Source organism: Oncorhynchus mykiss, chromosome 13 (assembly GCF_057628025.1).
Source record: "Oncorhynchus mykiss isolate SJ-2025 chromosome 13, ASM5762802v1, whole genome shotgun sequence".
Taxonomy (NCBI): Eukaryota; Metazoa; Chordata; class Actinopteri; order Salmoniformes; family Salmonidae; genus Oncorhynchus; species Oncorhynchus mykiss.
The window spans coordinates 7,145,141-7,162,715 of record NC_143034.1 but is presented as its reverse complement, the minus strand read 5'-3'; the positions used below and the strand labels follow the sequence as shown (position 1 = coordinate 7,162,715).

General features: G+C 41.0%; 1 protein-coding gene across 2 annotated transcripts; it reads right to left on the bottom strand.

Annotated features, from left to right (window-relative positions):
- Positions 1 to 3,231: 3,231 nt before the first annotated feature.
- Positions 3,232 to 11,938, bottom strand: LOC110495014 (uncharacterized). Of its 2 annotated transcripts, none has more exons than XM_021570362.3 (2): positions 11,369 to 11,938; positions 3,232 to 5,761 (listed from the first exon to the last, which is right to left on the bottom strand). In XM_021570362.3, exons 1-2 carry the CDS (start codon positions 11,700 to 11,702, stop codon positions 3,597 to 3,599), a joined length of 2,499 nt encoding a protein of 832 aa, XP_021426037.3. In that variant the 5' UTR covers positions 11,703 to 11,938; the 3' UTR covers positions 3,232 to 3,596. The 2 variants fall into 2 exon arrangements, with proteins under 2 accessions (XP_021426037.3, XP_036804470.2); XM_036948575.2 differs by having other exon boundaries at positions 3,232 to 5,758.
- Positions 11,939 to 17,575: the final 5,637 nt, after the last annotated feature.

The following is a 17,575-nucleotide window of genomic DNA, read 5'->3' as shown; positions in this document are numbered from 1 at the left end:
CAGGTGCCACCAATTCTAAGTTAATTTGAGATTTATAGATCACAGGTGCGTTAAGTTACCAATACTAAACCCGCATTCTATACGGGGAAATCGCTGATTTGTAAGGCACGTTCAGGTGCCACCAATTCTAAATTAATTTGAGATTTATAGATCACAGGTGCGTTAAGTTACCAATACTAAACCCGCATTCTCTACGGGGAAATCGCTGATTTGTAAGGCACGTTCAGGTGCCACCAATTCTAAGTTAATTTGAGATTTATAGATCACAGGTGCGTTAAGTTACCAATACTAAACCCGCATTCTCTACGGGGAAATCGCTGATTTGTAAGGCACGTTCAGGTGCCACCAATTCTAAGTTAATTTGAGATTTATAGATCACAGGTGCGTTAAGTTACCAATACTAAACCCGCATTCTATACGGGGAAATCGCTGATTTGTAAGGCACGTTCAGGTGCCACCAATTCTAAATTAATTTGAGATTTATAGATCACAGGTGCGTTAAGTTACCAATACTAAACCCGCATTCTCTACGGGGAAATCGCTGATTTGTAAGGCACGTTCAGGTGCCACCAATTCTAAGTTAATTTGAGATTTATAGATCACAGGTGCGTTAAGTTACCAATACTAAACCCGCATTCTCTACGGGGAAATCGCTGATTCGTAAGGCACGTTCAGGTGCCACCAATTCTAAGTTAATAGTTCTTATGCTCAGTATCTGTTATGAATCGAACGTAAGCACAGCATCGGGAAATGATCTTACGACTAAGTTCATGTATAAATCTAAGATTTAAAAAAATATATAAATGAGGCCCCTGCTATGAAAAAGTGACTTCCAGTCGTAGCTGTATGGTGTTTTTATGGAGTCCAGTAACAGTACATATATGTATATAATGAACATCCACGAACACAGTTAAAAAAAATAATGGCTAACACTGTCACAAAAATTAATTTCATTTATCAGATAATATGTTGCATTAATGAAAATTATTTTAGTTCTCTGACATGGTGGAATAATACTGATGTGAACATTCACGTGCTGGTGAATGTTTTTCATGTCAACATCTTATCACTGTTATCCCGAACAACGTCATCACATTTGTATACTCCTTTAACTTGGAAGACTAGTACTCAAATGAACTCAATGATACAATTCAAGAGGTTTCAAGGTCAGAATTAAGAAATGCACCTTCTACTAATCTACAGCGCCTTCGGAGAGTATTCAGACACCTAGACCTTTTCCGTGTTTTGTTACATTACAGCCGTATTCTAACATTTATTTACATGTTTTTCCCCCGTAACAATCTACACACAATATCCCATAATGACAAAGCAAAAAATGTTTAGATTATTTTCTTGCTAATTTATAAAATAAAAAAACAGAAATATCACATTTACATAAGTATTCAGACCCTTTACTCAGTACTTTGTTGAAGCACATTTGGCAGCGTTTACAGCCTCGAGTCTTCTTGGGTAGGACGCTACAAGCTTGTCACGCCTGTATTTGGGGAGTCTCTCCCATTCTTTTCTGCAGATCTTCTCTGTCATGTTGGATGGGGAGCATCACCACACAGCTATTTTCAGGTCTCTCCAGAGATGTTCGATCGGGTTCAAGTCCGGGCTCTGTCTGGACCACTCAAAGACATTCAGAGACTTGTCCCGAAGCCACTCCTGCATTGTCTTTGCTGTGTGCTTAGGGTCGTTGTCCTGTTGGACGGTGAATCTTCACCCAAGTCTGAGGTCCTGAGCGCTCTGGAGCAGGTTTTCATCAAGGATCTTTCTGTACTTTGCTCCGATCATCTTTACCTCAATCCTGACTAGTCTCAAATCAAATCAAATATGTTTATAAAGCCCTTCTTACATCAGCTGATATCTCAAAGTGCTGTACAGAAACCCAGCCTAAAACCCCAAACAGCGAGCAATGCAGGTGTAGAAGCACAGTGGTTAGGAAAAACTCCCTAGAAAGGCCAGAACCTAGGAAGAAACCTAGAGAGGAACCAGGCTGAGGGGTGCCAGTCCTCTTCTGGCTGTGCCGGGTGGAGATTATAACAGAACATGGCCAAGATGTTCAAATGTTCATAGATGACCAGCAGGGTCAAATAATAGTGGTTGTCGAGGGTGCAACAGGTCAGCACCTCAGGAGTAAATGTCAGTTGGCTTTTCATAGCCGATCATTCAGAGCATCTCTACCACTCCCTTCTGCTGAAAATCATACCTACAGCATGATGCCGCCAACACCATACTTCACCGTAAGGATGGTGCCAGGTTTCCTCCAAATGTGATGCTTTGCATTCAGGCCAAAGAGTTCAATCTTGGTTTCATCAGACCAGAGAAACTTGTTTCTCATGGTCTGAGAGTCTTTAGGCAATCTCCATGAGGGATTTAATGTGCCTTTTACTGAGGAGTGGCTTACGTCTGGCCACTCTACCATAATAGTCTGATTGGTGGAGTGCTGCAGAGATGGTTGTCCTTCTAGAAGTTTCTCGCATCTCCACAGAGGAACTATAGAGCTCTGTCAGCGTGACCATCAGGTTCTTGGTCACCTCCCTGACCAAGGCCCTTCTCCCCCGATTTCTCAACTTGGCCGGGCAGCCAGCTCTAGGAAGAGTCTTCTTCCATTGAAGAATGATGGAGGCCACTGTGTTCTTGGGGACCTTCAATGATGTAGATATGTTTTGGTACCCTTCCCCAGATCTGTGCCTCGACACAATCCTGTCTCAGCTCTCTACGGACAATTCCCTCGACCTCATGGCTTGGTTTTTACTCTGACATGCATTGTCAACTGTGGGACCTTACAGAGACTGGTGTGTGCCTTTCCAAATCATGTCCAATCAATAGAATCTACCACAGGTGGACTCCAATCATGTTCTAGAAACATCTCAAGAATGATCAATGGAAACAGGATGCATCTGAGATCAATTTCAAGTCTCATAGCAAATGGTCTGAATACTTATGTTAAAAAGGTATTTGTTTTTTTATTTTCAATAAAATTACTACAAATTCCAAAAACCTGTTTTTGCTTTGTCATTATGGGGTATTGTGTGTTGACTTCTGAAGGCTGTAACATAACAAAATGTCAAATGGTCTGAATACTTTTCGAAGGCACTGTAATTTAATCATTTACATTTTGCAATATCCAAATTACGTATCCAATCAAATTCAATTAGCAACATCCCAAAAATATATCCAATCAAATGTCTTTAGTCATATCCAAATCGTATCAAATTCAAGAGGTTTCAAGGTTAGAAATGCTCATTTTATTAATCTATTTTGAAATACCAATATCCAACACTAGAATTGTATACAATCAATCAAAATTCACAATCAAAATACACATACAAAAATATATATTCTGATTTTAGATGTGATCATGACTTGAGAAGAATAAACAAAAACTAAAAGTTAGGCCTATTTTAGAGGAAGCTTTCATACATACAATATGATTTGATGTTGCATAAACCAAAGCACAATTCATTAGTAAAAAAATATCAGAACAATATCAGAAAAAGTCAGAACCACAGCCTCGCTATTCTCTCATGTGATTTCAGGTCCTCTGACCGGGAAAATGTCTTTCCACACTGACATTATTGGAACGGCTTCTATCCTGTGTGTGTTCCTTCGTGCCTTTTCATGTTCGCTAACTGGGTAAAACTCTTTCCACATTGGGAGCATTGGAAAGGCTTATCTCCTGTGTGTGTCCTCTCATGCTTTTTCAGTGTCCCTAACTCTGTAAAACTCTTTCCACACAGGGAGCATTGGAAAGGCTTCTCTCCTGTGTGTAATCTCTCATGCATTTTCAATGTCCCTGACCGGGCAAAAAAAATTCCACAATGGGAGCATTGGAAAGGCTTCTCTCCTGTGTGCATTCTTTCATGCATTTTCAAGTTCCCTAACCGGGGAAAACTTTTTCCACACTGAGAGCATTGGGAAGGCCTTTCTACTAAGTGTGTTCTCTCATGTGCTTTCAGGTCCCCTAATGAGGAAAATGTATTTTCACACTGGGGGCATCGATATGGCTTCTCTCCAGTGTGTGTTCCTTCATGCCTTTTCATGTTCGCTAACTGGGTAAAACGCTTTTCACATTGGGAGCATTGGAAAGGCTTCTCTCCTGTGTGAGTCCTCTCGTGCTTTTTCAGTGTCCCTAACTCTGTAAAACTCTTTCCGCACAGGAAGCAGTGGAAAGGCTTCTCTCCTGTGTGTATTCTCTCATGCATTTTCAAGTTTCCTAACCGGGGGAAACTTTTTCCACACAGGGAGCAATGGAAAGGCTTATCTCCTGTGTGTGTCAGCTCATGTGATTTCAGGTCCCCAATCTGGGTAAATCTTTTTCCACAGTCTGAGCAGTGGTGGGGCTTCTCCCCTGTGTGCATTCTCTCATGTGATTGTAGATTCCTTAACTGGGTAAAACTCTTTCCACAATGGGAGCATTGGAAAGGCCTATCTACCGAGTGTGTTCTCTCATGTTTTTTCAGGTCCCCTGATGAGAAAAATCTCATTTCACACTGGGAGCATTGATATGGCTTCTCTCCAGTGTGTATTCTTTCATGCACTTTCATGTTCCCTGCATGTCTAAACCCCTTTCCACACTGGGAGCAGTGGAAAGGCTTCTCTCCTGTGTGTGTCATTTCATGTGTCTTCAGGTTCCCTAACTGGGTAAAACCTTTTCCACACTGGGAGCAGTGGAAAGGTTTATCTCCTGTGTGTGTGCGCTCATGTGACTTCAGATTCCCTAACCAGGTAAAACTCTTTCCACAGTCTGAGCAGCAGTAGTGCTTCGCTCCTGTGTGTGTTCTTTCATGCGTTTGTAGATTCCCTAACAGGGTAAAACTCTTTCCACACTGAGAACATTGGAAAGGCCTCTCTACTAAGTGTGTCATCTCATGTGTTTTCAGGTCCCCTGATGAGGAAAATGTATTTTCACACTGGGAACATTGATATGGCTTCTCTACAGTGTGTGTTCCTTCATGCCTTTTCATGTTCGCTAACTGGGTAAAACTCTTTCCACATTGGGAACATTGGAAAGGCTTCTCACCTGTGTGTATTCTCTCATGCTTTTTCAGTGTCCCTAGCTCTGTAAAACTATTTCCACACAGGAAGCAATGGAAAGGCTTCTCTCCTGTGTGTATTCTCTCATGCATTTTCAAGTTCCCTAACCGGGGGAAACTTTTTCCACACTGGGAGCATTGGAAAGGCTTATCTCCTGTGTGTGTCAGTTCATGTGATTTCAGGTCCCCTATCTGGGTAAATCTCTTTCCACAGTCGGAGCAATGGTAGGGTTTCTTCCCTGTGTGCGTTCTCTCATGCTTTTGTAGATTCCCTAACTGGGTAAAACTCTTTCCACACTGAGAGCATTGGAAAGGCCTCTTTATAGAGTGTGTTCTCTCATGTTTTCTCAGGTCCCCGGATGAGGAAAATTTAATTTCACACTTTGAGCATTTATATGGCTTCTCTCCAGTGTGTCGTCTTTCATGCACTTTCAGGTTCCCTGCGTGTCTAAACCCCTTTCCACACTGGGAGCAGTGGAAAGGTTTCTCTCCTGTGTGTGTCATCTCATGTGATTTCAAGTTCCCTAACTGGGTAAAACTTTTTCCGCACTGGGAGCAGTTGAAAGGCTTATCTCCTGTGTGTGTGCGCTTATGTGATTTCAGATTCCCTAACCAGGTAAAACTCTTTCCACACTGGGAGCAGTGGTGTGGTTTTGAGGGTTTGGTCTTCTCTGGGTCTGAAGGACTCTTCCTGTTGTGGGAGTCTGATCTTTCACCTGCTGAAGACAAACAGAGTATTTGGTTAAACGGAGAGATCTAAATGAAACCTCTACATGATACAACTGTCTTTCTACAAGGTTTAATCTAGACTAGATCCCCTCAATAAATAATCATCTTCAAGACCCTGGTGCTTGGTTACGGAGCAGTAAGGGGGGAACTGCCCCTCCCTTCCTTCAGGCTATGATGGATGCAAGAGATTAGCTGAACAACTTCTGTATCGTTTTATTAAACAAAGATGTGCACAGGAAGACTGCAGAGAGACTGAAATGACTCTTCTGCAAGGTTGTAACACTGTGCCACCCTCCTGAGAGGAGGGCAGACCTAAATACTCTGGCCTTAACAGTTCCTTGTTGGGGGGGGGGGGGTTGTCTGTTTCATCCTATGTTCTTTAAGTTAAGATAGACAGAGCCAGTCACATGTGTTTATGTAGGTTTAGATATCAGTATATAAGGCTCTATGTAAGGAAGGCCCATTCACAGCTCACTTCAGACCGGTATCTACGACCTCTCCAACTCGCTGACAATAAAGAGTGATTCATTTAAGATTGACTTCTAGTGTCCTATATAAGAACGTCCACAACAATCCCTAGTGTGAAGCACAGTGGTGGCGCCACCATGCTGTGGCGATGTTGTGCAGCAGCAGGGACTGGGAGACTAGTCAGGATCGAGGGAAAGATGAGCAGAGAAAATTACAGAGAGAGATCCTTGATAAGGATCTCAGACTCTTTCACCTTCCAACAGGACAACGACCCTAAGCACACAGCCAAGACAACGCAGGAGTGGCTTCGGGACAAGTCTCTGGATGTCCTTGAGTGGCCCAGCCGGAGCCCGGACTTGAAACCGATCGAACATCTCTGGAGAGACCTGAAAATAGCTGTGCAGCGACGCTCCCTATCTAACCTGACAGAGCTTGAGAGGATCTGCAGAGGTTGAGCAGACCGCTGTAATCTGGCTCTCGTGGAATGTGATGTCTACAGGCTGTCCAGAGCTCTATAATAATAGATAATGTCATGTTTACAGGCTGAACAGAGGTCTATAATACTAGATGTCATATTTACAGGCTGAGCAGAGGTCTATAATACTAGATAATGTCATGTTTACAGGCTGAACAGAGCTCTATAATACTAGATAATGTCATGTTTACAGGCTGAACAGAGCTCTATAATAATAGATAATGTCATGTTTACAGGCTGAGCAGAGCTCTATAATACTAGATAATGTCATGTTTACAGGCTGAACAGAGCTCTATAATAATAGATAATGTCATGTTTACAGGCTGAGCAGAGCTCTATAATACTAGATAATGTCATGTTTACAGGCTGAACAGAGCTCTATAATAATAGATAATGTCATGTTTACAGGCTGAGCAGAGCTCTATAATACTAGATAATGTCATGTTTACAGGCTGAGCAGAGCTCTATAATACTAGATAATGTCATGTTTACAGGCTGAGCAGAGGTCTATAATAATAGAGTCTATAATAATAATAATAATATCTATAATAATAGATAATGAGGACTACAGTGTTTCAGTTAGGGCTGTTTTTGGTCGTTAGGCTGTTTGTTGACCGAGATGGTTTTAGTCAAGCAGTAACACACATGTATATATTTGCGCCCATCTCAATGAACTAATCCATTGCGGAGGCCTAGACTAAAAGCAAATGTTATGCTTGATCCGAAAATGTGGTTGGTGGCTCCATATGGAGGGTGTGACGCAATAATGGAGCCTCCGAAGGCCAAATCGAACTCTGTGCCGCATCGCCATGGCTCTGTATAGCTCTGCATTGACATGATTGGTTGACGGTAGGTGGGGGCGGCACATCCTGTTTAAACACAAACTCACTTCCTTCACAAAAGCTCAGCACTGCTCCGCGAAGCAAAGGAGTATGAATGCCCCGAGTTCTGCATGGTCAATACAGACGTATGAATGCCCTGACTTCTGCTGAGGCTGCATGGTCAATACAGACGTATGAATGCCCTGAGTTCTGCTGAGGCTGCATGGTCAATACAGACGTATGAATGCCTGAGTTCTGCTGAGGCTGCATTGTCAATACAGACGTATGAATGCCCTGAGTTCTGCTGAGGCTGCATGGTCAATACAGACGTATGAATGCCCTGAGTTCTGCTGAGGCTGCATGGTCAATACAGACGTATGAATGCCCTGAGTTCTGCTGAGGCTGCATGGTCAATACAGACGTATGAATGCCCTGACTTCTGCTGAGGCTGCATGGTCAATACAGACGTATGAATGCCCTGACTTCTGCTGAGGCTGCATGGTCAATACAGACGTATGAATGCCCTGACTTCTGCTGAGGCTGCATGGTCAATACAGACGTATGAATGCCCTGACTTCTGCTGAGGCTGCATGGTCAATACAGACGTATGAATGCCCCGAGTTCTGCTGAGGCTGCATCACCGTAAAACGCTGCATGGCCAATACAGACGTATGAATGCCCCGAGTTCTGCTGAGGCTGCATGGTCAATACAGACGTATGAATGCCCTGACTTCTGCTGAGGCTGCATCACCGTAAAACGCTGCATGGCCAATACAGACGTAGGATTGACCATGCAGCCCAGACGCACAATGCACTTCTCTCTCCAGAACGCACTCTCTCCTGCCAATTTGTGCACATTGTTTCATAACTTCATTCTGTGAATAGTTTGAGTTGTAGTGTTTATCAATTCCTCATTACAAGTATCACCAGCAGAACATCTATTGTTAATTCCTATCACTTCTAATCTACAAAATGTGTTACTTTGGTTAAAGTAACCAATATTATTATTCCAGTCTTCCCGTTATCATTGGTATATATATATATATATATATATATATATATATATATAATGACAATTACAACAATACTGAATGAACACTTATTTTAACTTAATATAATACATAAATAAAATCTATTTAGTCTCAAATAAATAATGAATCATGTTCAATTTGGTTTCAATAATGCAAAAACACAGTGTTGGAGAAGAAAGTAAAAGTGCAATATGTGCCATGTAAGAAAGCTAACGTTTCAGTTCCTTGCTCAGAACATGAGAACATATGAAAGCTGGTGGTTCAACATTCCCAGTTCTTCAATATTCCCAGTTAAGAAGTTTTAGGTTGTAGTTATTCTAGGAATTATGACGCGTCGACTATTTCTCTCTATACCATTTGTATTTCATATACCTTTGACTATTGGATGTTCTTATAGGCACTTTAGTATTGCCAGCCTAATCTCGGGAGTCGATAGGCTTGAAGTCATAAACAGCGCTGTGCATCTCAGCATTGCTAAGAGCTGCTGGCAAAAAGCAGTAAAGTGCTGTTTGAATGAATGCTTACAAGCCTGCTGCTGCCTACCACTGCTCAGTTAGACTGCTGTATCAAATCATAGACTTAATTATAAAAAACAACAACGTAGAAATACGAGCCTTTGGTCATTAATATGGTCAAATCAGTAAACTATCATTTTGAAAATTTTGAAAACTTTCAGTGAAATAAGGAACCATTCCGTATTTTATCGAACGGGTGGCAACCCTACGTCTAAATATTGCTGTTACATTGCACAACCTTCAATATTATGCAATAATTATATAAGATTCTGGCAAATTAATTACGGTCTTCACACAGTTCGCAACGAGCCAGGCGGCCCAAACTGTTGCATATACCCTGACTCTGCTTGCATTGAACGCAAGAGAAGTGACACAATTTCCCTGGTTAATATTGCCTGATAACCTGGATTTATTTTAACTAAATATGCAGGTTTAAGAAAATATATACTTCTGTGTATTGATTTTAAGAAAGGCATTGATGTTTATGATTAGGTACATTTGTGAAATGATTGTGCTTTTTTCGCGAATGTGCTTTTGTGAAATCATCACCCGTTTGGCGTTGAAGTAGGCTGTGATTCGATGACAAATTAACAGGCACCGCATTGAGCTAGTTAACCTAGTAATATCATCAACCATGTGTAGTTAACTAGTGATTATGTGAAGATTGATTTTTTTTATATGTTTAATGCTAGCTAGCAATTTACCTTGGCTCCTTGCAGCCATAAGGTCCTTTTAACGCTGCACTCGCGTAACAGGTGTTCAGCCTGCCACGCAGTTTCCTCGTGGGTTGCAATGTAATCGGCGTCCAAAAAGGCTGATTACCGATTGTTATGAAAACTTGAAATCGGCCATGCCGATTAATCAGTCGACCTCTACTACCTGGATCTGATAATATTTGAGATTGTCTTAACTCACCACCACAAATGACCTGTGGAGCTTCTCAAAATAATGTTTTCTTCACCTCAAACAAAGTCTGTTTTTTACATCCATTGAGAGTTACAATAGTTCCTCAATATATTTGAAAAAAATCTTTCAAGCTCTTTCCCTTTCGATAACCACTCAGCGTGAAAAGGGAAAAATGTAATGCTCTGATCCAGTGGAAACGTCATAAAATAGACCTGATTACTTCTTATCAGTGTTTGACTTGGACTGAAATAGGTTCCTGGTACTCATTTTGGGTGCTGGTACTGTTTATATGTAGGTGCAGGAGCTCCACAATACTTTAGAGCTAATATTCTATGAGAGGAACAGGAGATCAAGCAGTAGAACATTTGAGGTGCCGGTACTCGGGTCCGATGATGTCCTGCCCAAGTCAAGCACTGCTTCTTATCCCTTATGTAAATAGCTTTACAGCTGTGGAACTCTGGCGCTGGAAACTCTGAGGGGCTCAGAATCAGAATCTCAGAATCGTTTACACAATGTTGCAAGCTTGCTAGAGCAAACTTCCAGACAGACCCAAGTTAATAGTTTAAACAATGTTTCAAGTTCGTTGCAGACAGGCCATGTGTAGCCAATGTGATTTATAAGATTTTAAAAAATATATAATTAATCAGGATTTGTTCTACCTGCAGGCTGCAATGTTTTTATTTGTTGGCTATTTTAGTTACTTTTAGGTTGATTGTTTTCATTTATATTTGGGTAGAATTTTGATTAACTATATATATTATATTATATATATTATAAATTAAATGAAACTGTTCCACGAAACTGTGCATATAAAAAAAAACATAACTGGCACGCAGATCGGTAGAAATGGTAAGATAAATGGCCGTTTCTCATTCCACGAGAAAGGTTGCCAACTCCTCGTGTATTACCGGCAACTTTAGGAGAGTAATGGCAGAATCTGTGAAAGCCAGCAGAAAGAGGGATGAGAAAAGTTGGGTCAGGTTACCTAGATCTCAGGCGGCTTCTTGAGGCATTTGTCTTAATTCATCAAACCGTAAGTTTAAAGGTAAAGGTAGTTTAAGGGTGTGTCTACATATGGAAAAATACACATTTACAAATTTCGACCAATCAATTGGATTTTCAGGCGACCAAGATGTTGTTGTTGTTGGTCAGAGACAGTCCTAATTTCAGTCAATGTCATTGGATGCATTTGATCCAGTGTTAATACACGTTTTGGTGATGGCCCTACTCTGGACCTTACACACATCTTACAGTGTAGTTCAACAATTACTACAGTACTGAACAACATATTTAAGTGTAGAACGTCAGTAGAATGCCCCTTTAAAACCACACTTCTAGTTAAACAACTGCAGAGTTTGTGTCACTGATAGATAGTACTCACGGGTGTTAATCAGATCTCCAACCTCCTCCTCTTCCTCCAATGTGACAGTAATCTCCCCCTCCTTCACCTCAAAAACGTCTTCCTCTTCTTTCACTGTGATAGTCATCTCCTCCTCTTCCACGCCCAACACAGCATCGTCATTTTTATCTTCCTCCTCTTCTTTCACAGTAACATCCTCCTCTTCTTTCACAGTAACATCCTCCTCCTCTTTCACAAAAACGTCTTCTTCTTTCACTGTAACAGCCTCAACCTCTACAGCCTCATCTTCTTTCTCTTTCTCTGTCCGGCAGACATCTTCTTCTTCAAAAGGAGGGGAGTAGCTTAGTGAGCTCATGGTCGGGGTTGTTAGCGAGGTAACGTTAGCTAAATATCATTAGCGACTAGGCTACTGCTAACTTAACCACACAGACAGCTAGTTCACTAATATAAATATGAAAATGAAGGGGTAACTAGTGGATACGACATACATGTATTTTGTTCCGGTTGTATGTTGGCTAGCAAGATACCTAACAGTTAGCTGGTTGAATCACTAGCCGTGTTGTTCTCGTTGAAGAAGCATCCCGTCCACTAGAATATACGTCACACTAGCAACATGAAATACGCATATCGCCATCTGTTGATTGGAGTTGGTAAAGCAGTAGAGGAAAATGTTTATTTTTTCTTCATTTAATTCATTAAAGAATAATATTACGTAAATAATTACGAAGGAAACCATGTGTTGATTGATTAGTTAAAAAAAAAAAATATGAGTGAGAAGTCAGAACATCTACTACACAACGTATTATTAATTTTTACTCAGATAAACATATGTTACATGATCCTTTTTTCAATCAGCTCCTGTATTATCTTACATGGTGGAATAATACTGATGGAACATTCATGAGGTAGTGAGTGTTTTAATAATACTGATGGAACATTCATGAGGTAGTGAGTGTTTTAATAATACTGATGGAACATTCATGAGGTAGTGAGGGTTTTAATAATACTGATGGGAACATTCATGAGGTAGTGAGGGTTTTAATAATACTGATGGAACATGAGGTAGGGAGGATTTTAATAATACTGATGGAACATTCATGAGGTAGTGAGGGTTTTAATAATACTGATGGAACATTCATGAGATAGTGAGTGTTTTAATAATACTGATGGAACATGAGGTAGGGAGGATTTTAATAATACTGATGGAACATTCATGAGGTAGTGAGGGTTTTAATAATACTGATGGAACATTCATGAGGTAGTGAGGGTTTTAATAATACTGATGGGAACATTCATGAGGTAGTGAGGGTTTTAATAATACTGATGGGACATGAGGTAGTGAGTGTTTTAATAATACTGATGGAACATTCATGAGGTAGTGAGGGTTTTAATAATACTGATGGAACATTCATGAGGTAGTGAGGGTTTTAATAATACTGATGGAACATTCATGAGGTAGTGACTGTTTTTAATGTCAACAGTTTTGATGACTAGTACTGTAGTGGCTAAAGGTTCCTAGATAAAAAAAAATACAATTTTTAAAAACCCAAAGAAATTCAAATCTAATTTTATTGGTCACATTCACATGTTTAGCAGATATTTATTGCGAGTGTAGCGAAAATGCTTGTGCTTCTAGTTCCGACAGTGCAGCAATATCTAACAAGTAATATCTAACAATTCCACAACAACTACCCAATACACCCAAATCTAAGTAAAGGAATGGAATAAGAATATCTAAACTTATTTTACCTTTATTTAACTAGGCAAGTCCGTTAAGAACAAATTCTTATTTTCAATGACAGCGAAGGAACAGTGGGTTAACTGCCTTGTTCAGGGGCAGAATGACACATTTTTACCTTGTCAGTTCAGGGATTCGATCTTGCAACCTTTTGGTTACTAGTCCAACGCTCTAACCACTACCTTGCCGCCCGTAAATATATGGATGAGCAATGACAGAGCGGCATGGGCAAGATGCAATAGATGGTATAAAATACAGTATGAGGTGAGTAATGCAAGATATGTCAACATTATTAAAGTGGCATTATTTAAGGGGACATTTACAAATAAAAGGTGCCAAATACAGGTTTAGTTCCAATGCGTTTCCATTGATGAGATAAGAGGTTACTGTTGCTGTCAAATTATATTTACTACTTACAGAATGAACCCAACAAGCACATTCAGTTCCTTGGAAGTTGTGGGAACATGTGTTTTTGGTTTCCCATAGGGAACGAAACAATACATTTCCTGCCCGGCCAGACAGAGAGTGATGCTTACCTAGCTGGCTATCCAACACTGGAACTATTCGAAGTGGTTTTATACATTTATTTCAGCTGGTGTAACTGCTAAACTGCTTGCTAACTGTACTGCATGACTGTAGTGGGTTTACTAACACGTTAGTTCTAGTAGCTGTGTTGACTTGACGTTAGCTGATATGGTGACAACAATGTGGACTGTGTGTAGCGGTTAGTTGCTATCCCAGCGGACAAACAAAGTCCTTTTGACATCTTATTCTGGGTATATTCTGGTCATGACATCATCTTGTTTTATAAGTCTTGATTTTGACCCAAAAAAATATGTATTTTGACTAACATCTTCCCAAATGACTCAAACCAGACGTCAGCTCTCATGGCATTCGTTATTTAAGACACATCTTAAAATATTGCATTTTCTTTGGCACATGCACAGATAGGGCTCTACCTGTATAGAGCACATGCCCTTTACCCTTCCTGTCTCTAAAGTGCCCTTTTTGGTGGTGGCATAATTTCACACTCAATTGCTTTCTGTATACATTGTTTAGTCGTTGTTCTGAATCCATTGCTTGCAAGTCTTCATTAAATCCTCATCTATGCTTCAGAAACGGAAGGTTGCGCTGCGCGCCTTGATTATCGGTCAATATCCAAATCGTTAGCACTGGGACGCAAAGGCCCAGCGCCATTATCCTGATTAGTGACAAGAAATAACTTGTTAAATGTCCTTTAGCTTTTTTTGTCTGACAAAAACAGAGTAGGCCTCTACTTTCATCATCCAATATAGCATAGAGTTCAGTACTAAATACAGTTTTACTACTGACTCATGATTGCTAGGACAAGAGGCTACCTGAGAAGTGTATGGATCGTTGTCATATTTCAGATAGACCTAGTTTGGGTGGCTACTGGCTATGTGTCTAAAGATAAACAGTTGTAACATCGCACTGACTTCAATATTATGGGGATGAAGATGTAACATATGCTGGTGAATTTATTGAGATATTTGTGAGGAAGAAAAGTTGTTTCTGCTCTGGACTCCAGTGATGTGACATGATATATCCCTCGTTGTTTCTGCTCTGGACTCCAGAGATGTGACATGATATATCCCTAGTTGTTTCTGCTCTGTACTCCAGTGATGTGACATGATATATCCCTAGTTGTTTCTGCTCTGGACTCCAGAGATGTGACATGATATATCCCTAGTTGTTTCTGCTCTGGACTCCAGTGACGTGACATGATATATCCCTAGTTGTTTCTGCTCTGTACTCCAGTGATGTGACATGATATATCCCTAGTTGTTTCTGCTCTGGACTCCAGTGACGTGACATGATATATCCCTAGTTGTTTCTGCTCTGTACTCCAGTGACGTGACATGATATATCCCTAGTTGTTTCTGCTCTGGACTCCAGTGACGTGACATGATATATCCCTAGTTGTTTCTGCTCTGTACTCCAGTGACGTGACATGATATATCCCTAGTTGTTTCTGCTCTGTACTCCAGTGATGTGACATGATATATCCCTAGTTGTTTCTGCTCTGGACTCCAGTGACGTGACATGATATATCCCTAGTTGTTTCTGCTCTGGACTCCAGTGACGTGACATGATATATCCCTAGTTGTTTCTGCTCTGGACTCCAGTGACGTGACATGATGTATCCCTCGTTGATATTGGCTGCTAACACAAATGAAGTTCAGCTCCAAAGGCAGGTGTAAAATGCAGTTTGTTTCCGTAGCCTGTCTTACTATGGCTGTAATAACAGGCCACATTAGGAGTTGGGTTGGATATAGTAATGGTAGGCTACAGACAATCTTATATTTTTGACTGGAATTGTGTTGGTCATTGTTACAAAGTGCAGTATTTATTCAGGTTCAAAATAGTTTTTAACAAAATGATTTTAGTCAACAGATTGTAACATTGTGCTGCTTTCCCCTTTTATTGTAATCATTTCTCAACCAGTCTGCGACCCACAGTTACAGGAAGAGGGACCTCAGACTGGTGATAAAGTATGCTCCAGACAGACCACAGTTACAGGAAGAGGGACCTCAGACTAAAGTATGCTCCAGACAGACCACAGTTACAGGAAAAGGGACCTCAGACTAAAGTAGGCTCCAGACAGACCACAGTTACAGGAAGAGGGACCTCAGACTAAAGTATGCTCCAGACAGACCACAGTTACAGGAAGAGGGACCTCAGACTAAAGTATGCTCCAGCCAGACCACAGTTACAGGAAAAGGGACCTCAGACTGGTGATAAAGTATGCTCCAGACAGACCACAGTTACAGGAAAAGGGACCTCAGACTAAAGTATGCTCCAGACAGACCACAGTTACAGGAAAAGGGACCTCGGACTAAAGTATGCTCCAGAGAGACCACAGTTACAGGAAAAGGGACCTCGGACTAAAGTATGCTCCAGACAGACCACAGTTACAGGAAAGGGGACCTCCTATTACATTATTATTATTGGGAGGTCATAAACCGGTCATATTTTGGTTTGATAGGAGTTCTAAAGTTGTCAGAAATAAGATGGCTTATTAGCAATACCCAGGGTTAGAACCAAGGTACTCGCTTATTAGCAATACATAGGGTTAGAACCAAGGTACTCGCTTATTAGCAATACCTAGGGTTAGAACCAAGGTACTCGCTTATTAGCAATACCTAGGGTTAGAACCAAGGTACTCGCTTATTAGCAATACCTAGGGTTAGAACCAAGGTACAGGACTATTAGCAGTACCTAGGGTTAGAACCAAGGTACTCGCTTATTAGAAATACCTAGGGTTAGAACCAAGGTACTCGCTTATTAGAAATACCCAGGGTTAGAAACAAGGTACAGGACTATTAGCAGTACCTAGGATTAGAACCAAGGTACTCGCTTATTAGCAGTACCTAGGGTTAGAACCAAGGTACTCGCTTATTAGCAATACCTAGGGTTAGAACCAAGGTACAGGACTATTAGCAATACCCAGGGTTAGAACCAAGGTACTGGCTTATTAGCAGTACCTAGGGTTAGAACCAAGGTACTGGCTTATTAGCAGTACCTAGGGTTAGAACCAAGGTACTGGCTTATTAGCAGTACCTAGGGTTAGAACCAAGGTACTGGCTTATTAGCAGTACCTAGGGTTAGAACCAAGGTACAGGCTTATTAGCAGTACCTAGGGTTAGAACCAAGGTACTGGCTTATTAGCAATACCTAGGGTTAGAACCAAGGTACTCGCTTATTAGCAATACCTAGGGTTAGAACCAAGGTACTGGCTTATTAGCAATACCCAGGGTTAGAACCAAGGTACAGGCTTATTAGCAGTAACTAGGGTTAGAACCAAGGTACTGGCTTATTAGCAATACCTAGGGTTAGAACCAAGGTACAGGCTTATTAGAAATACCCAGGGTTAGAACCAAGGTACAGGCTTATTAGCAATACCTAGAGTTAGAACCAAGGTACTGGCTTATTAGAAATACCCAGGGTTAGAACCAAGGTACAGGACTATTAGCAGTACCTAGGGTTAGAACCAAGGTACAGGACTATTAGCAGTACATAGGGTTAGAACCAAGGTACAGGACTATTAGCAGTACCTAGGGTTAGAACCAAGGTACTGGCTTATTAGCAATACCTAGGGTTAGAACCAAGGTACTCGCTTATTAGCAATACCTAGGGTTAGAACCAAGGTACTGGCTTATTAGCAATACCCAGGGTTAGAACCAAGGTACAGGCTTATTAGCAGTAACTAGGGTTAGAACCAAGGTACTGGCTTATTAGCAATACCTAGGGTTAGAACCAAGGTACAGGCTTATTAGAAATACCCAGGGTTAGAACCAAGGTACAGGACTATTAGCAGTACCTAGGGTTAGAACCAAGGTACAGGACTATTAGCAGTACCTAGGGTTAGAACCAAGGTACAGGACTATTAGCAGTACCTAGGGTTAGAACCAAGGTACAGGACTATTAGCAGTACCTAGGGTTAGAACCAAGGTACTTGCTTATTAGCA